The sequence below is a fragment of the Mercenaria mercenaria genome, chromosome 3, assembly GCF_021730395.1.
Source record: "Mercenaria mercenaria strain notata chromosome 3, MADL_Memer_1, whole genome shotgun sequence".
NCBI lineage: Eukaryota > Metazoa > Mollusca > Bivalvia > Venerida > Veneridae > Mercenaria > Mercenaria mercenaria.
Genome location: NC_069363.1, coordinates 34,846,430 through 34,868,528, shown reverse-complemented (window position 1 = coordinate 34,868,528; position 22,099 = coordinate 34,846,430). Strand labels below are relative to the sequence as shown.

Below are 22,099 nucleotides of genomic sequence, written 5' to 3'. Positions count from 1 at the left end.
ACAATTTGTCACCTGAAAAAAAAATGAAGTTTGATAAAGTCAACATTTAGATGTAAGACCACTAAATCAGTGTTATCATAGATTTTACACCTTTACCATGCTGCAATGACAAGGATAAACTTGTACTTTATATAAATGTTTAAAACTGATAAAAAAACTCATCTTATCAGTATAATACCAAGTTTGCAATTTTGAAATCTTCTTTAATCATGTTAATATCAAAACATCATTTGAAATGACAGACAAACATTTTTCAGATTGTCAAAATTTTGGTAATGTTTATATGATAGATATGACAGAGTGAACAAGTCCTCTCTCATTTAAAAAAGTGAAACCGTCACAAATTCATCAAAATTTACGTCAATTTTATCAAGTACGCGATTTAAAATTTGCATTATTTTTTCCTTGACCTGACACAGTTGGGTTTATAAAATAAATATAACGTCCCAGATTGGAGATGTCAATATCAGTCACGGTGTTTCGAAATCTTTTTTCTCCTTTCCTGTCCCGCTGTGTCTTCAATAAAAAGTTTCAAATATCTGTAAAAATTTATCACATAGATCTTTTTTCATACCCATCCAAGCCAAGAATAGCCTCTCTTTTATCTAAAATTTAATACAGTCATGTATCTTGGTTAAAAATATGAATCTTTAATAGATGAATGTTGACACTGTTCCAACAATATATAGTGTCGACCAGCAGGAGAAATCTATACAATATTCAGCTATTTATACTAGGTGGTATTAGGGCTGTGACAGTTCCATGTTCATCCATGACTAAACTATCCCTTCGAAAGTTAATTAATATTAGTTCACTTAATTAACGCTTCTTTAAAATATTGTTATCTACTATCCAGATGATGATGGACATGACAATGATGATGATGATGATCACAAGTAAGTATGACAAAAAAACAAGACTCTTTTGAATTCCTTCTCAATCCTGTTGAAATGTACTTTGTTGATTTAATTAGTTTTCCCCAATTATATAGGCAAAAAATTTATACCAGCTTATGTATTTATTTTCAATGTTTTTAGTAGAAAACTTTTTTCTGTGCACTGGCTAGACAAAACTATTGAATGAATTCATAGTCACTCAGCAACACTGGATGGGGTCTGATTATCATAAAATATTATGTTTTATGGACATAAAAGATGTCAGATTGCCTTGTATGACATGACCCTGCATTAAATATACACAAGCAATTCATGTCATATATAAGTGGGTGTACTTGCTATCCATCAAAATGCATGTGGGCTATATTTTTGTTCCTCTTTGCAACTGCAGAATAAAAATGCCTCTCATCTCTTGTATATCTAATTACTAACCTTGTTTGAACCTTGTCAAGTCCTGTCCTAGACAACATTAAATATTTTCAGACATTAATCTACTGGCTTGTGAGTCAATGTGAAACAAGAGCTTGTAGAACACGAAATGCCCCCCTTGATGTATTCAGTAATTGCACAAGGAACAGAAATAACTTGGTCACTGTACACGAAAGTTCTACTGCTCTGGGTCAATGTGACCTTGACCTTTGACCTATTGACCTCAAAATCAATAAGGGTCGTCTGCTGGTCTTGATCAACCTCCCTATAAAGTTTCGTGATCCTATACCCAAGTGTTCTCAAGTTATTGTCAGTAAAATGGTTTAACTGTTCCGGGTCACTGTAACCTTGAACTTTGGCCTACTGACCTCAAAATCAATAGGGATCATCTGCTGGGCCTGACCAACCTCCCTATCAATTTTCATGATCCTAGGTCCAAGGGTTCTTGAGTTATCATCCGGAAACTGTTTAACTGTTCCTGGTCACTGTGACCTTGACCTTGAACCTACTGACCTCAAAATCAAATGGAGTTATCTGCTGGTCATGACCAACCTCCATATAACTTTCATGATCCTAGACCCAAGCATTCTTGAGTTATCATCCGGAAACCGTTTAACTGTTCTAGGTCACTGTGACCTTGACCTTTGACCTACTAACCTCAAAATCAATAGGGGTTATCTGCTGGAAATGACCAACTTCCCTATCAACTTTCATGATGCTAGACCCAAGCATTCTTGAGTTATAATCCGGAAACCGTTTTAACTGTTACGGGTCACTGTGACCTTGACCTTAAATCTACTGACCTAAAAATCAATAGGGGTCATCTGCTGGTCATGACCAACCTCCCTATCAATTTTCATGATCCTAGGCCCAAGCATTCTTGAGTTATCATCCGGAAACCGTTTAACTGTTATGGGTCACTGTGACCTTGACCTTAAATCTACTGACCTCAAAATCAATAGGGGTCATCTGCCTCCCTATCAACTTTCATGATCGTAGACCAAAGCGTTCATGAGTTATCATCCGGAAACCGATAAACTGTTCTGAGTCACTGTGACCTTGACCTCCCTATCAACTTTCATGACCCTATAGGCCTAAGCGTTCTTGAGTTACCATCCAGAAACGGATTGGTTTATGGACCAACTGACATCTGCAAAACAATATACCCCTCCTTCTTTGAAGAGGGGCATAATTATTCAAAGGCTCAAACTAGAAAATATAAGCTCACACAGCAGGTCACATTTTATTTTTGTTTTGTAATATGCACAAGAAGCAGATCTTGGACATACATGGAATTCATGTTCTGCACAGGGATGTACTTGTTTGGCAAGTGTTGCTGGTTTGCTGTAACTGCAATATATAATTCATATACACTGGTATGTTAAATATCTCGAAAAGTTTGATAAGAAAAATACTTTATTTCAATTGTCATTTTAAGAAATACAATTATACTTAAATTATCAATGTAAACTTGTTTTCTCTGCTGTTGAAAAAGAATCATTTGAGGAGTTGTAAGATTTTCATTAAGCAGTGCATGTTGAGGAAGAGCAAGAACTTTTTGGGGGGCAAAACTTAACATTCAAGATGTGTTTGTAAAATATGTATGCGCAATGCGGGCCTGTTCAATTTCAGTCCTGAGATCACTGTGACCTTGCCATTCGACCTAATACCTCCCAAAAACACCAGGGTCATCTACTGTCACCCTGTGAAGTTTGACAGCTGAAGGCCAAATTTAAGCCTTCTTCATTTATAACTGGTGCATGTATTCCTGTTAAAGCATTAAGATATATAGTTCTGAAAATACATAAAGTAGTACCTACAGCAATTAAGGACTTAAATACCACAAAAAATGAAACAGTTACAAGTATAAGTCGCATACCTAACTCTCAAATATAATATAATATGGGAGTTTAGAGGAAACAATGTTACCAGAAAATAAACCTGCATATTTAACCATATCTCTGGCATTAGACAGCTTCTTTGTAATAAATGTGGTACATTTTTACATGTTTAAAGTATCTGAAGTATTAAAATCATGTTTCTGCTCATTATTGGTGCCATGTGATAGGATTTACTGTGGTTGAACAATACAGGTCCTGACCATAACAAATATCTTGGATAGGAACTAGCACTATGTCTATAAAAGCTTTTATTATATACCTATAAAAATTCTCTATCAACAATTCAGCTTGCATATGAACAGACAGTAAAAATTCTGTACTGTACCTTTTGTATTAATTTTATCTTGCCAGACTATTTTCATTTAATATGCATGACCTGACACAGTTCTATAAACAGCGCATTTTTAAAAAACTTCACTCAAGTCTATTGTAACATTGATAAACATTGAAGATTTCCTTCGATTAAACATTATGTTACAACAAAAGAAAGGTGTAGATATAATAAAAGAGTCATTATAACAGTAGCTAGATCTGGGATTTTGTATTTGGCTCTTGTGGATTTTGTCACACTTGCATGCCTCGTGAGATCCGATCTGGCAAAATCCACTCAAGCCGAATACAGATGGAGCTACTATTATAATAACTCTTATCTTATTTCCCTCTTAGACAGGCAACCAGACTGTCTTTTTCAATCCACTAGGAAGCATCATCTTTTTTTCATTGAAAGAAACTACTTTGAATAAATATCTTCATAGTAAAAGGATCATTAGTTGTTGACATCAGTCAAAGCATGGGTCAAAGACCTCTAAAGTTGCAGGACCATCAAACCATAATGACAATGGATTGGTTTTTATGTGATTTTAATGACATTTTAATGGCATCCCATGGGTAAAGTCTTTACTCTCTGCCAACATGAAAAGCCTAAAGTATTTATGGTTGCTGGACCAGGATTTTTCATCATTTAATTTTGCATGATCTAAGATAAACTGTATACTATACTGAAGAAATGTAAAGCTTTTTTTTTAAACTTCAAAGTTGTAACTCAGCAGCACACAAACAAGAGCTGTCACAGGAGACAGTGCGCTCGACCATTTCGATGCTGGATAGTGAAACTGGGCACATCTGAGGAAACTGGATCTGTCACTGGAGTGTTTAATGACTCCAATGGTGGATAAAGATATTGCACAATAGCTTGAGTCTGTGTCAAAAATATTAAGTAATAAGAGAGGTAAAGATAAAGTGTATCAAAACACTATATATTACAGTATAATTCTAAATAAAAATGGGGCATAAAGGTGCAAGAGTTACGCACCTTGTGTCATATGATGTGGGTGATGATGTGGAACAACTACTTCAAGTTTGAATCAAATGCATTTTGTAGTAACTGAGATATAGTGAAAATGCATCAAAATTAACCTTAAATTCTAAGTAAAAGGGGGCATCATTCATGAAAATTGGTGCCAGAGTTATGCACCTTGTGTCATATGATGTGGGTGATAAGATGGAACAACTATTTCAAGTTTGAATCAAATCCATTCAGTAATAACTGAGATAGAGTGAAAGTGTATCAAAACTTTAACCTGAAATTCTAAGTAAAAAGGGGGATAATTAAAAAAATATTCGAGCAAGAGTTATGGCCCTTGTGTCATATGATGTGAATGATGATGTTGAACAGCTATTTTAAGTCTGAATCAAATCCATTAAGTAATAACTGAGATATAGTGAAAGCACATCAAAACTTTAACCCTGATATTCTAAGTAAAAGGGGGGATAATTCATTAAATATTGTTTCGGGCCTTGTGTCATATCATGTGGGAGATGATGTGGAACAACCACTTTCAGTTTGAATTAAATCCATTTAGGAATAACTGAGACAGAGAGAAAGAGCATCAAAATGTATAGTCGGGCTAAAAATTACATATAAATGAGAGTGGTGTAATTATGTTTACCAGGAAAGCAAAAGTATAATCAGTCCATTATAACCATATACAAGAATGCAAGAATGTCACAATATACGCCCGTCAAAGCAAATTTCTTTACTCCAGCACCTGTATTTGCAAATGGAATTTTAATTTTGTGGTAGTTTAGTAATCATTGTAAGTCTTTTGTTTTTCTAAGTCCACAAAAAAAAAACTCCTTACCAGGTAGAGATACCTTAAAATACACCTAAACTTGGAAAGTAACATCTATGTTGTACCACAGAAAAGTGGTCTTGGTTTTTCCCTACGGTCAATTACAAAAAGTTACAATATAAGTTATTTATAGTAACAACTAAGGGAAGTTAATCTTAAACAAGAGGACCATGATGGTCCTGAATCGCTCACCTATCCCCACATGACCCAGTGTTGAACAGAGTATGACGTCGTTCTTTCTATTATTTGACATAGTGACCTAGTTTTTGAGCACATGTGACCTAGATATCATCAAGATAAAAAAAAATTCTGACCAATTTTCATGAAGATCCATTGAAAAATATGACCTCTAGAGAGGTCACAAGGTTCTTCTATTATTTGACCTACTGACCTAGTTTTTGAAGGCACGTAACCCACTTTAAACTTGACCTAGATATCATCAAGGTGACATTCTCACCAATTTTCATGAAGATACGTGAAAAGTATGGCCCCTGGAGAGGTCACAAGGTTTTTCTATTTTTCAACCTACTGACCTAGTTTTTGACCACACGTGACCCAGTTTCAAACTTGACCTAGATATCATCAAGGTGAACATTCTGACCAATTTTCATGAAGATCCATTGAGAAATATGGCCTCTAGAGAGGTCACAAGGTTTTTCTATTTTTAGATCTACTGACCTAGTTTTTGACCCCACGTGACCCACTTTCGAACTTGACCTAGATATCATCAAGGTGAACATTCTGACCAATTTTCATGAAGATCTCTTGAAAAATATGGCCTCTAAAGAGGTCACAAGGTTTTTCTATTTTTAGATCTACTTACCTAGTTATTGACCGCAAGTGACCCAGTTTCGAACTTGACCTAGATATCATCAAGATGAACATTCTGACCAATTTTCATAAAGATCCTATGAAAAATATGGCCTCTAGAGAGGTCACAAAGTTTTTCTATTTTCAGACCTACTGACCTAGTTTTTGACCACACGTGACCCAGTTTCAAACTTGACCTAGATATCATCAAGATGAACATTCTGACCAATTTTCATGAAGATCCATTGAGAAATATGGCCTCTAGAGAGGTCACAAGGTTTTTCTATTTTTAGACCTACTGACCTAGTTTTTGACCCCACGTAACCCAGTTTCGAACTTGACCTAGATATCATCAAGATGAACATTCTGACCAATTTTCATGAAGATCCATTGAGAAATATGGCCTCTAGAGAGGTCACAAGGTTTTTCTATTTTTAGATCTACTGACCTAGTTTTTGACCCCACGTGACCCAGTTTCGAACTTGACCTAGATATCATCAAGATGAACATTCTGACCAATATTCATGAAGATATCATGAAAAATGTGGCCTCTAGAGAGGTCACAAGGTTTTTCTATTTTTAGATCTACTGACCTAGTTTTTGACCCCACGTGACCCACTTTCGAACTTGGCCTAGATATCATCAAGGTGAACATTCTGACCAATTTTCATGAAGATCCATTGAGAAATATGGCCTCTAGAGAGGTCACAAGGTTTTTCTATTTTTAGACCTACTGACCTAGTTTTTGATCCCACGTGACCCAGTTTCGAACTTGACCTAGATATCATCAAGGTGAACATTCTGACCAATATTCATGAAGATCACATGAAAAATATGGCCTCTAGAGAGGTCACAAGGTTTTTCTATTTTTAGACCTACTGACCTAGTTTCTGATGGCACGTGACCCAGTTTTGAACTTGACCTAGATATCATCAAGGTGAACATTCTGACCAATATTCATGAAAATCTCATGAAAAATATGGCCTCTAGAGAGGTCACAAGGTTTTTCTATTTTTAGACCTATTGACCTAGTTTTTGACGGCACGTGACCCAGTTTCGAACTTGACCTAGATATCATCAAGATGAACATTCTGACCAATATTCATGAAGATCTCATGAAAAATATGGCCTCTAGAGAGGTCACAAGGTTTTTCTATTTTTAGACCTACTGACCTAGTTTTTGATCCCACGTGACCCAGTTTCGAACTTGACCTAGATATCAAGATGAACATTCTGACCAACTTTCATAAAGATTCCATGAAAAATGTGACCTCTAGAGTGGTCACAAGCAAAAGTTTATGTACGGACGACGGACGTCACGCGATCACAAAAGCTCACCTTGTCACTTTGTGACAGGTGAGCTAAAAAAAAAAAAAAAAATCCATAAAAAAATTTAAGTCCACACAAAAATCTTTACCAGGTAGAGATTGGTCAAAATACACCTCAAAATTGGATGTAGCATTGATGTTGTACTACAGAAAAGTGGTCTCGATTTTTCCCTACGACTAGTAATGAAACAGTTACAATATAAGCTATTTATAGTAGCAACAAAGGGAAGTAATTCTAAAGAAGAGAACTGCGCATGACACTTTTTCTCATGATGGTATTTAATTGTGTCAAGTTACATCAAAATCCCTCCATGCATGAAGAAGAAATGCTTCGGACAAAGTCATTCTTGTATCCTTTGACCTCTAAGTGTGACCTTGACCTTAGACCTAGGAACCTGGTTCTTGCGCATGACACTCCGCCTCGTGGTTGTGAACATTTGTGCCAAGTTATATCAAAATTCCTCTATGCATGAAGAAGAAATTCTCCGGACAAAGTCATTCTTCAATTTGACCTTTGACCTCTAAGTGTGACCTTGACCTTAGACCTAGGGACCTGGTCTTGCGCATGACACTCTGTCTCATGATGGTGAACAACTGTGCCAAGTTTCATCAAAATCCCTCCATGCATGTAGAAGATATGCTCCGGACAAAGTCTGTGGACGCCGCCCGCCCGCCAGGGGCGTTCCCATAATACGTCCCGTTTTTTCAAACGGGCGTATAATAAGAAGAATTTTAATCAACTTTTACAAATTTACAGTAATATTGTATAACATAATAAGTAGTTTAAAGATCTTTGAAAATATTTCTGCTATTTTACACTATAAGGTCATAAAAATAAATATTTTTTGGCTTCATCTTCATACTTGTACTGCCTATATATGTTACAATCAGGGATCCGTAAATTTGCCGGTTTGTCGGTTTTGGACCGATTTTTGACTATTCATACCGATTCATGAAGTGAGAAAACGAAAATATCGGTCCGATAAAAATGGAAAAGTATAAATTTCAGTCTGAAATCTCAAAACACGATCACCTGCCAAGCAGGAAATTAAACGTGTCAAACATTCTGATTGTCACCTTGGTAATCAGTTCGTAATTAGCATGTGACACTACAGTGCTCGCGCAGTACATCCTTTAATGTTTGCAGCCAGCTGACAGCAATTCATTAAACCCAAATACTTTTGATGTGGACCCACTTCTTTTATTTAGACCATTAGCCGATGGATTGTTTTATTTCAAAAGGCTATGTTTGAAGATGAGCAAAAAAACAAATGGTCATTGCATTTAATGAGATATCACATGGGAAACCAATATAAATATTTTTTCTAATTTAACTTGGTTTGTAAAAATTACATGATAGATTTGGCAGTCCGACTGAAACAAGTACAGAAAATTGTCTTTGCAACCCGACTGTACAAAAAATGGACTGGCAAACCCAAATGATAAAGAAAACCGGAGTGGCGGACCGGCCAGATCATCTTTCAAAATGAAATTTTGTTACATCAGAAAAGAATATAAGATACAAAACGTAGTTGCTTATTGAAGTACAATGCCAGTGAAATGAAATATCCATGTAGATTGATCGGTACCATGATTAGGACGGCCAACCAACGTGACCTTTTGGTACCCTACGCACGGGAAATTCGATCTCCGCGTTCACATAACCTTCACATTTGGTCCGTGGCAGAGGTCTCTAAAAGATACTGAGGATGTTTGGCAGAGACAATGCGTGGAGTAAATCACTTTGACGCATTGTATTTTGTAAAAATCCATCAAATAATGAAGAAACATCACAAAGTTCCTGCTGTGTATACGGTACTGGTCACGTGCATTGGCTTTTAGACTAGTTAGGTAAAACACGGTGCCAAGAAAACAATGCCTCGGCAATTTTATCCTTGCAAGCATTTTCTTGGAAAAACATCAAAATCTAAACAAAGTAACGATCAATATAACACTGAATGACTGTTTTCATTGTATGGTAACTCGCGGTGACCGGTAAATCATTTTTAATGCATGACATACTATTTTCTTTACCCTATCACATTTTACATATGCATAATACGGTGGGTGGGGTACCGCCAATGTCAGGATTTCGTTTCGGACTGATTGAGTTTTCATAATTTACGGAGCCCTGGTTACCATTTTACAAGCATTAATTCTTTTTTAATATAAGCTTATGAGTTCTAAAATTAAAAAGGCCTTACAAGTTTTACACAATTTTGCATTAATGTTACACATGAAGTTTTAAATATGTAAACATAAGAAACTCTGTTGATTTTATCATATAATATAACAAATTTGGCAACAACTTCAACCTGATTTGAGTATGTCAACTTGTAAAACATAAATGACTTTCTTCAATAGTGTTTTCCTATAACGCTATAAATATGTTATGTTTAAAAAATACTGTATAATATAAGAATTTGCATGAAAAAATATAATAAGTTATTATCACTTATATTAGACTCAATCTACCAAGACTGTTTAATAATGCTATAAAAAAAATACATAACTACCAGAAATTTGTGTAACATTATAATAAAAGGTTTAACTATAGGACCCAGGTGTTGTAATTCTACCAATACTTTCTTCAGAAACAATCAACTGCGTAATACACCACCTTAACTAACACCTATACCTTTTAGTGCAATAATTCCCCAAAACACCCAGACAAAACAAGAAAATAACCTCTGCATGGGACACTTTTGCCCAACACCTTGGCTGAAAAAGTAAGATTATCTACAAAAGGTATTATATTTTAATAACTCTTGATCAAAAGCGGCTATAAAAATAAGCCTGTTTAGTCATTGTACAGAAAATGTCAAAAGTTATCAATTTCATCGGATTTTATGGATTAAAAAGTATTTGGTCAAAGGAATAAATCGACATAATAATACGAGTAATCGAAAATAAAAATGTATCGTTCAACCATGTATTCCTGTGATATACCACCAGACTTAAACAGATTAGCAAATGCCCCAGACTCAAACATCAAGTGCCTAATCTAGCGTTGATTTCAACAGATCAAATCCTTGTAAGTGGCAATTATGAAGAGCACAATGACAACTAACTGATCAATTTTAGTGCATTTTACTTCAAAACAGAATTAAAATAAAATGTTCTATTCTGACTTAAGTCCTAACACAAATACAAAAGTGAAAATACCGTGACTTCTACTATGTTGTAACACTACATAACAAACAAAAGTAGTTGGCTTCCATGATGATTCCTTGAAAAACACCAAGACAATTAAAAAATGATAAATAGAAGAACCATGTTTTAATATATTTAAACACAACTAACAAAATATAATGACTGCAGAATTACATGTATGGAACCGACTCAACGTGACTGTCAGTGTTTACTTTTATTGAAACATGTTTCTGCTATATATTTATATTTAAATTTTGTAAGCAAGCAGACAAATTCATGAAAATAGGGAAGAACTACTTCATAGCATAATTATGTTATATATGGCACAAAGTCTATATGAGTTATTCTGCATGTCTAACAATAAATTCATAGTGTGATCAACTTAAGAGTAACACCCTTTTGTTATATTGTTTTGATTCTGAATTGTCTTAAAACTTATATATAAAGTAGAAAATCAAAATGTCACCGGTCTCAGCACTTGTATAGTGTCAAATAATTTGTGGACATGACATCAATATTGCCATATTTTAATGTCAATGTACATAATTTTTTTATTAGAATAAAAAATAACTTGTTAATATTCTGTGAGGACAATTAATTCATGTGAGCTACATTTCCTAAAGATGACTGATATTACAGTCTGCTATCTCTTGACCCAAAAACAGTCTGCCTCAATGCATATCCAAAACATTAATTTTTACAATTAGTTGTGTTCTTTGCTGAGTAAGCTGGAAATAAAGAGGTATTTTACATCATTCGGAGAAGCAGCCTCCTGGAACAGTTGTTGTATGGATGCCGGAAAGCTGATTATACCTGGGAAGGTGTTTAGCAGATAATTTAGAGCAAATTAACCATTACATCAAGGAAAATGTGGTTAAACGGCCTGCACTCCACTGAACTGTGATCTTAACATTTTGCTGACAGCTTATCATACTATATACCAAAACCATATTAAAAATTCACAACACAGCAATTTCAGCATGCAACCATTCTCCATCAACCTTATATTAAAGCAATAAAAAACTTCAAAGCCTTTACTAATCACAAAATAATCTAAAGATTTTTCAAGATCTCTACAAACTGGAGAAAAATCTGAAGTTCCACAGTTGGAAGAGCTGTCTGTTGCAAGGCCTGTGAGATGCATAGACCAAATTACAGTCTTGGTCAAGCACAGTGTATGCAGAGTCCTAATAAAACAACTGATGGGATAGAGACTGATGTGAGTATTTGTATGTCACATCTAAATGAATCAATCTTGCAGGTAGCTGTTTCAGTAAATCACTATCAGATTAAGTTCAATAATTTCAATTTCATTATATGTGTTTAAAAAAGACAAGTTTATTCCTTTTCTGCCGCCATTTTTCATTAGTTCCTCTTCGGGCTTATCTCTGAAAATACATGTATTTGAATTTTAAATTTGATATTAACTTATAACAGATACTGATAGCCAACATCGCACATTTTGGACAAAATGCGCATCTTAAATGAAAATATGCCATGCACTGCAACTCGAAAGTAACAATACACTGTGTCACCCAAATACATGCCAGTGGCAGCTATTCATTTTTTATAAAATGTGGGAAAAAAATGAAAATTCAGCAAAACAAAAAAAAGATATTGGTGCATGTGGGTGGTTTTCAAAATAATGAAGCAAAAGTGTGACATAGGGGTTGAAAATTCAAACTTATTTCTTATGTTGGTCACCTATTTTTTATTATAGCAAATACTTCAAATCTGAAGGAAATAACTTTGGAAAAGGGTTGAGAAATGCCAATCAGAAAATATTTCAGCCTTTAATTCGAAAGTTCAGTGAATTTACAGTAAGGTGGGTGATAAATGTTGCATGGTTTTATGACAAGGAAATATGTAAAACAGTAATTTTTTCAACATAAATGATAAGTAATGGGTGTATGTGTATGGTTTGAAACTTATTTAATCATATGTTTGTGGACATTGGTTTTTAAAATCACCCTTTCTGCACAAATTTGACATGAAAATAAAACTTTACCTAGAAAAGTTGTTGCTGAATGCAAAATAACTATCATATAATTATAAAACCAACTTTTTTCTGACATGTTGCATGTTTATAAACCACATGCCAAATTTCAAGAATGTCCAGTAATTCTAATTTCTAGAATTGTCAACTCAAAATTGAGTTATTTTAAAGATGCACAGGGGACACATACTGAAGATCAGTGTAATATTCATCCATTATTAGTTTTCTATTCATAAAAAGACTACTGGTAATAAACTTTAGACAAATACTATCAAAAAAAAGTTTATTCCACAAAATAACTACAAAATTGAAAATTTTTACTACAAAAACATGAAAATTCAACAAAATGTAATGCTTTAAATGAAAAATAAGTGACTTTATACATAACTAACACATTGAAATCATCTAGTTTACATGAACTGCTTATTCATATTAGAAAAATGACAAAATACCATGCATGATAAAATGGAATAGTTTAATTCATACATACTTTATAATGTTACTAAAAAGGGTGCACAGGGGACAAATTGTATCAAAATATTTATTCATAGAATATGTTCATGGTAAGTAAAATTCTTTTAACTACATAATATTTACTAGTGAACATTTACATATTTAGTTAAACTTAAGAGCTTAAGAAGTAATAAAATTGATGTTTCCACTTTTAAACTTGAAAATTGGCAACTTCAGAAAAAAATGCAAACAATGAATTTTAAATTGTCCAGGGTTTCTTATATAATGCTAAATTATCAAGTAATGCCTAAATTTTGCATACACACTGCTAAGAATATAGAAATGCCACCACAAATTACAGTAATGCTATGATAACTGATATATGTCAAAAAAGGGTGCACAGGGGACATCACTTTTGGCTTTGTGAATGTTTAACAGTCAGTAATATGTGAAGCTGAAGGCTGCTTTTGTATCTGTTGTAACTCCCTTTCAAGGAAAATAAAGTAAATTCCCATTTTATTTAAAGAATAAAAGAAATCTGACACTTAACAACTGAAAAGGTGCACAGGGGACATTTTTAGGTGTATAGACATTATCAAGTTTCTGAGAAAGTCGATTTATTAAAGAAAAATATCATACTGTGTCTTCACAGCTGAAAGGATAAAGACCTTAGAAAAACATTAAGACTTTAGAAAATTAATAGGGTTATGAAATTGTAGTGTTCAACATTTAAATTTAGTATTTTTTTAACTATTTTTCGTGAAAAGGGTTCCATCACAAGATGTGAAATATTGGTAACAATAAGATGTAGGTAATGAAAAGAAGTATTTTATTTAAATGTGCAGAGTTTAAGTTACATTTAAAAGCCAAAGCTGTTACAATAAAGCATGGTTTTAAAAAGTAAACCTCAGTTGAAAACTATACTTCATGTAAAATGTCACACTTTTTTGGGTGCACAGGGGACAAAATTAGCTATATAATTTAATATAACTTTAAAACTGCTTGAGCCATCAAGATAAAATTGCACACATTTATTGACTACATTGATTTGGATATATTTTGCTCAAAAACACATTCTAAAACTGAACTGAATTAAAGTAAGGTGAGAGAGAAGAAAAAGCTTCATTATTTTGAAAACCACCCATGTACGTTTTTATTATCATTTATATATGTAAGATAAATTTTGGAATATTTTATTAAATTTATATCTACAAAGATGGTATTAAATTTAACCCAATTTGGGATATGTTGTAAATCTGAGGATTATACAGAGGAGATCTTCCATGGCTGTATTCTAAATTACCCCTACCCCCACAACATTCTTCCATAAATTATATTAACCAGATATTAAATACAGACAGACACTATCTTAATAGGGTAATTTCACTGCTATTAAAAATTGCATAATGTTCAAGTGATATGCTGATAGCAGGCAATTTCCTAGATCATTCAAGCACCAGTAAATGTTAACTTCAATTCATAAACATTTTGATAAAACTGTGACAGTGATAAAAGTCTTCAGCTTGGTTACATAGGTATGAAATATCTTCTTGTATGTATAAAACACTACTATACTGCTTGCAAAAATTCATTTTATATCTGAAAAACTTTTTTCCTGATTTTTTTTTTCCATTAAATTTACGCACCTTGCAGTGTTTTTGATTTCTTGAATTCATACCACATTGATTTTGAAAAGGCAGCAGTATATTATGAACTTTTTTTAGTTATTTTGCTATATAATAACCAAAACATAATTATGCTGGAACACAGTTTCACAGTATAAATGCAAGATTTGCAGAAAGCCTTGAGTTTACTTGGACCTTAAAATTAAATTCAAATATCTTCAGTTTCCAGATGTTTCATTTCTTATATTTAAATGATAATCTACCTGAACTTGCAGAAGCGAAAATGCAAATAAAATGTTGATGTAAATGAACGTTATTTATTTATAATGTATGTCAAATTGTATGTTCACATGCATTTTATTAGTTGTGTCAAAATGATAACATCAACATTTCCCAGGACATGGAGATAAATCTAGATGATCTGCAAAATCTGTTTTCCTCTTATCTAAAACACCTACATTTAGAATTATGACACCTTTCCATATTCTTTTAATGACAGACAGGGGATGGTTCCTGTGTCTGGGGTTTCTTGTTAATTAAATTGCTTGCAGTGCACTTAAATTGGAACCAAATTTTAAGGAAGTTTCAGAAGTTTTACATCCTATAATAGTTATTCCTGTTCAGGTTGGTTAAAGGGTGTCTGCCAATGCTGATGTTCAGTTTAACCAGTTTTCACAAGGTGGGGATCCTATTAATACAGAATAAATATTAAAGTTGTTTTTGTTGAATGTCACTTTAATGACTGTTTCTTGGAGTAATTTTACTATAAAAAAAATAAATATAAATGATTGCAACATTGTATGACACAATCATGTCCCCTCAAAATGCTTGATAGACTATAAAGTCCAAAAAGGGCAATTACTCAACAAAAATGTTAATCAGATAAGAAAGTCCTGAAAAAATATGTACATGTCCAGTCTTCATGTTAATGACCACTTCATGTTAATGACATATATACCAAGTTTCATAAATTGTAGGAGGAACTGAGTACACAATGGTCATATTCTGAAGCAGATGTAATATTATGTACAGGCCAAAAAAGGTCCATAACTTCAGACAAAATAACTGGACATGAAAGTCCTGATATATGCGCATGTCCTGACTATGATATATACCAAGTTTCAATTCAACTGGATGAAACTGTAGAAGTTGAGTTCACAAGGTGCAGGTTGCAATATTTCAAGGTCCAAAGAAGGCCGAAACTCTTAAAAAATTTAATCGGACATGAAAGTCCCAACAATATGCCCATTTCCACTTAAGTTCATGTTGCTAAATTATACCAAGTTTCATTTAAATTGAATGAAAACTGTAAGAGTTAAGTACACACTTTCAGATGTAGTTGTAATGAGGCTAAACTGAAAAATGGGACAAAAAAAAAAAAAAAATCAGACAAGAAAATTCCGACAATATGCACAAGTCATGTCCCCTTTATGCTGATGACAAGTTTCAATAAGTCAGTGTAGGAGTTGAGTACACAAGAAAGTATGACCCACAGACAGAATGACAGAACAGTTCAAACACTACTAGTAGTAAATGCCTCTTCATCTTCGACACCAGGGGGCCTTTAGAAGAATATGCTTGCATGTATCAAACAAAGTGAGCACAGGCTCGAACTGTAATCATTAGTGTATTCTAGTATTTTTTGAGTGCCCAGTTTATATGGGTCACTCACTGTTAAAGCTATGGAATTCTGCAGTAAAATGATCAGGATTGAACTAGAATCTTTATTTTCTGCTCTCAGCTTTTATGCATGGCTTTGGTTCAAATAAGATAACTTAATACAAAATAGCATTCTCATTTAATTTACATTTAGATGACCAAAGTCATTTAAAAGACTAACTTGCTTTAAGAGCCACTTGCTAAAATCTAACTGACCCGAAAGGGAATGTTTAAATGATGCATACAAATCACTCAATTTTCTATACTTTGGCCCGCCAACAATTTCTAACCAAATGAACAAGTATAAAAATGACCAAATACTTAGGTACTTGTATATTTCATGCACGAAAAGATTAACAGAAAAGTGTTGCGAAAACATTAAACCATTCAGTGCTTCCGAAAAATGTACCTTTTCATCATTTCTTTTTGAATGACACAAGTTCATTACCCATACAAAAATGCTCTTGAAACGAACATCAATAATTGGAGGGAAAAGACCCAAAATTATTTTAAAACAGTATGCTAATATTTTTGTGTTAGGTGTAAATGTCTCTATAAAAAATCAATGTTGTAATCTAGATCAGTGTATTATTATCTAGGCCAATCTGTATGTTTTATCTGATGTGACAACACCTACACCATCCAATTTGCATATAATGGCAAAAAAAAGCATTTTGTACATTTAGTTATGAGTAAACTTTATGCAAGAGGGTATTAAAAGGAAATATACTAGCCGAAACTGCAGTAATAGCATAATATAAATCGCGTCAAAAAATACATGTACATGTACAAAGATTCATTCAAAACTTATTAAAAATACGCAACAACATCATTATTGTTTTTGTTTTTTAACCGCATTTTCTATTTACGTTCATGAGGTCACGTAACAGAAATCTGTTTGCCAAAAAATCGTTTTACTTCATATTTTTAAATTGCTGCTGCCTTTTCATTATTTAAGATTTTTCTATTCTGTTTTTTGTACTTTCTGGTCAAAAGTCTGAATTTTATGCCCATAGTTTGTATCATTTATTTACATTTAGAAAGAAATAAGTATTTAGGATCGCGCTGTTTGAAATTTTGCAAGTAATTTTATAAAAATTCGACCGTTTTTATAGAATTTTGCCAACATTTCTGTCGATACCTTTTTAAAATCGTTATAGAATTCAAACTATATTACTTCTCAATCGGTGTTGAAAATCTGAAGCGATAAAATCAAAAAATGAATGTGTGACGCGCGTTTTTTGTATACGTGTCGATGAAAAAAAGTAACGGCGTTGTAAGTTGGACATTACGATAGGTCGCACGTGCTCGTGGAATACAAAATTACAGGCATGGCGTTTTGGTATCTGTACAATTCGCAGTTAAGTTCCAGTCAGTGGAAAATAAAAATAAATAAATAACGGAAAATGGACTTCCTGGCTGCAGCAAAAAAAAAAAAAAAGAAAAAAAAAAAAATACAACACTTAATAACGGTATTTGGGTTACATCTTGAATCAGTACACAACCTTAGTCCCAACACTTAGGGACGAAAAATACGCTGAGAAAATACATGTCCAAAAACTTAGGGTCAAGAAAAATAATTATTTTTCCACATTTTAGGGGTGTCCCAAGATTTAGGGTGTCCCAAGACTTAGGTAAAATACGGTAATTTTATACAATACTGTGTGTAATATATAAAGGACTTTAAAGGGATTGAACAGCTGTTGAACTATACAGTGAATCTATATTCAAGATTTTCTTCTTTTGTGGTTCAGTATTATACTGTTAATCTTGTTACCTCATAAATACAGAATATCCTTGAGATCTTTATCTTTTTATTGCTTTTATTGTTAAATGAAAAAAAATCTTTGATATCTTAAACAGACAATGACCCTTTTATATTTTCAGGAATAGAAGTGGGCTTTCTTCAATTTGTACCTTACATCACATAAATTGACTGATTAATTATAGGCATAAAAATCAGGGGTGCAGTTAAGATTCATTAGTCACACTGTAAAGTTTACATTAATTTTGTGTCTATATTGCCAGACTGTATAGAAATGTCAAAGTGAATATTGTAACTTTTTTTTTAAATGAGAAATTTTAGATCCCACATACTTTTCCTAATGGTTAACTTTAACATTCAGTTTTATGAGATTTTCAGTATATATTTAGTGTAGGTAATGACAGTGCATAACTTGTTTGTCTCATTGGCTGACAACTTCTTCTCTTGGATCAGAGGTGTATTGTAGGGCAATTTTTCCTAAACTTTAGAAGAGACCCTGACCTACTGTTACAAAAAAAATCAATGTAACTTTTGAAAAGCTGCAACCTTAAAATAATGTGTTGTTTAAATGAAGATATTCAAAATCTTCACTCCAACAGTGAACAAGGGCCCATTAAAAATTCACCCAATTTATGGGTCTACTTTTTTCCATAAATAATTTACGCTTATAATTCTACTGAAATACCTCCATTTTAAATGACTCTGTCTACAATGTTGACATTTTTCATATATTTTTTTTTTACAAAAGAATGGTAGAAATCTTTTAAGCTGTTCTTAAATTTACTTTAGTATATCAAGACAAATATAAATGTCCCACATACCTTACTTGACAAAGTCAAGACTGTAAGTTATAAATTTTTATGGTATCTTATCTACATATAAATAATAATTTATTCAACCTCCTTTAAGAGAGCATAACAAAAAAATATCATAGTCAACTATCGTCACTTGTGTCTCCTATTTTGTCTTCATGGGTTAATTATGAGTTTCACTTGCTGATTTAATACATGGTCATAAAAAGTTTCTAAGCTTTACAAAATGGACTAGCTGTTTACAAGGTGATGCACCATTTTGCGAAATATTTATTCATTTAACTGATCAAAACAAATCCTAACCATATTAAATATTTGTAGAAACTTATTTTGGGCTAAAATTCATTACTTTCAAGCATATTGACATTCTGATTACTTTCAGCCTACAGGATATATTTATAAAAGTTTTAAATATTTTAACAATACCTTGCGTTCAAGGTTGATATATAAATACTTGTTATGCAACTCGTTGCACATTATGACTAAGCATTAAATAAGTGCATACTGATAAATTTCAGTGTGATGCGGTCATGTACCCTTTTATAATACTGCTTAATTAATTAATCAATTACATAGTTAATTGAAATTGTTTTGTTCCAATTGGCCACTAAATGCAAAATACGAAAAAACTAAGAACCCCGCCCCTTCTTTTCATAATTCGTCCCTTAAGGTGAGGTACATTAAAATATCCCCATCCCAGGTAAGACACCTATCTGGTTGCGTAAGTGCTTTTTTGCTCATGTTATTGTTTAATTATATGTTATGTCAATAAAGCTTACCATTACCTTTAAAGGAAATGAGAACGCTTTCTAAATATACACTGTAGTTTGTATTCTATGAGGCCAGAAAAAATAGTGAATGTGTTAAGGGTTACTTGACAACCCTAAAAATAAGGTAGACCTGTAAGAAATCATTATTTTCATTTTTCTTCTTCCAATTAGTAACTGCTGGAAAAAGTGTCATAAAAAGTGAATAAAGTTACAAACCAGACTTCTAACAAATTAATTTAATTTCTGCTTACTAAAATATCAATAAAATTAAATTCTGGCACAGAAACAATTTTTTTTTTCAAATAAAAGCATTAACATTAGGGTTGAGGTTCAATTTTGTGGTCTGTCAGAAATCCCTACCCTGAACCAGACCTGGCTGCATCCTGAAAGGCATTATTATACTGAATAAATCACCATATAAAATTATATATTTATTTATAGATACAAGCAAAGATGTATTTCACCTCAGGGATGGCATCTGGAGAGGACATAAATATGTGACCAGGGTTGGCCGCCGGTATTTTCCAGGGATGGGAAATGTGACATACATATAGATAATGATGGGGTTCACCTGAAAATCTTATATTAGATCTAAATATTCAAAAGAAATTCATTTTTGTTTTCACAAACTCCTTCTTTAATCCAATGATAGTCACCAACAACAAAAAATACCATGTCTATAAAATGGATCATTATAATATGAAACCTAATTTATGACCAATGAATTCTGCCTTTTTAACTGTAAATCTACTCCTGTATAAATATTTATAAAATAAAAACCAGATTTACCAATACCAGAAAGTTTTCTATCTTTAAATAAGTTATATTTTACTAGTACGATATAACGTCTTACTGATCTACAAAAGATAAAGTAGAATATATCTATGTTTAAAAGCAAACACGCCTAATAATTAAATTGATTACCCTCATTAATTGCACTCACACAGACTGCAAGTTCAGTTCCTGATTAAAAATTCGCGTCGTCTGAAATTTCTATCAAGTGACACCTGCAACTTACCTGTAATTAACACAGGTATAATCACAATAATTGTGACTGTAAATAAAATATTCCACTTGAATTCCATCTTGCACTGTTAAATCATTCTTAAAACAGTTGCCATTGAACCTACGATCCCACACATCAAAATATTCAACAGACCGAATTTCCCGGTACAGCCGATACACCGGTGAAATTGCGGTTTACGTCTCTCGCTAGGCGGCGCTGTCTATAGTCTGTTTCAATGAAAATTGAAAATCACGACGAGCAGTCGACAACCGATTGTATTGGAGTCAAACGTCAACATGAAGTTACTTCCCCTTCACTACGTGTAAACCGTTAATCATATATGCAGTACTGAATATGACTATAGGTAGTACACTGAGCATACAATACACTGACTAGAAGTTATATCATACTGTACTACCACCAATAACATCAGTACTGCATCTAGAGCTAACCGTGTAAACTGGGGGCTGATTTTCAGACTTTATTTGTCTGAAGTTGAATAACTGTCGTAGGAGCGAGTTTAACTTTGTGGGGGGGGGGGGGGGGGGGGGGGGGGGCAAAAACCTTTTCGACCGGCGGTTTGTGGGGCGGGGGGGAGGGGGTTAGCGGCAAGGTATCCTCAGTGCATTATTCATGACAAAGCCTCAAAGCCTTGGGATTAATTGGGCCATAGGCCCCTCAGACCTTTATGTTTTAGCAATCATTGAGTTATTCTGATGATACACATACAACTAGGCACTGAACTGTCTTAATCAGTCATATTATGTATTGTTGTAATTAAGTGTACCATTTTTTTACATTCTTCTGTTGAAGCCCTGGACATACAATCAATTAGCACTGCATGTGTCTGATTGTGGTATAAAGTTGTGGAAATATCATTTCCCTTGAATGGACAATGAAAAACAAAAAAATACATACGTTAACATGCGTAAACAGGCTTAATAGTTAGGCCTACATTGATTTTGCAGACGCTCAAACTGGAACTGTAGTGATTGCGCTCAATGATATATTATTTTTATAAAATGTAAACAATTCTTGGCGTGGCGCATACAGATTTCAGTACTCACACTACGGAAAGAGACAAGTCAGAATATAAGGGAAGGCCAAAATGCAAATTAGAAATCAGGTTGAAAAGAATTATATGATGCTAAGTAAATGTTATATTAGACTGCAATCTATATCTCTTTTCCAAAATATTCGGGGGGCCAAACTATACTTTGGCCCCCCCTCTTCTAGCTTTGGGGGGGCCTGGCCCCCGCTGGCCCCCCCTGCTACAACGCCTGTGCTGTTATATATTCTGCTTGTAATTCAATTAAAAAAACTGTGGATAATACAGAAATAAATACTAAATTTACTTTTTTTCT

General features: G+C 33.5%; 1 protein-coding gene across 4 annotated transcripts in view; it reads right to left on the bottom strand.

Moving 5' to 3' along the window:
- The window catches only part of LOC123525101 (laminin subunit alpha-2-like), a 121,890-nt gene extending 100,951 nt beyond the window's left edge, over positions 1–20,939 (bottom strand). For 2 of the 4 annotated variants that reach the window (XM_045303846.2, XM_053538172.1), the window contains exon 1: positions 20,748–20,939. In XM_045303846.2, the coding sequence (XP_045159781.2) occupies positions 20,748–20,814 (67 nt within the window). In that variant the 5' untranslated portion in view covers positions 20,815–20,939. The remainder of the gene's footprint in view (positions 1–20,747) is intronic. The other 2 variants (XM_053538173.1, XM_053538175.1) reach the window with 1 other exon arrangement.
- Between the last annotated feature and the right edge of the window lie 1,160 nt (positions 20,940–22,099).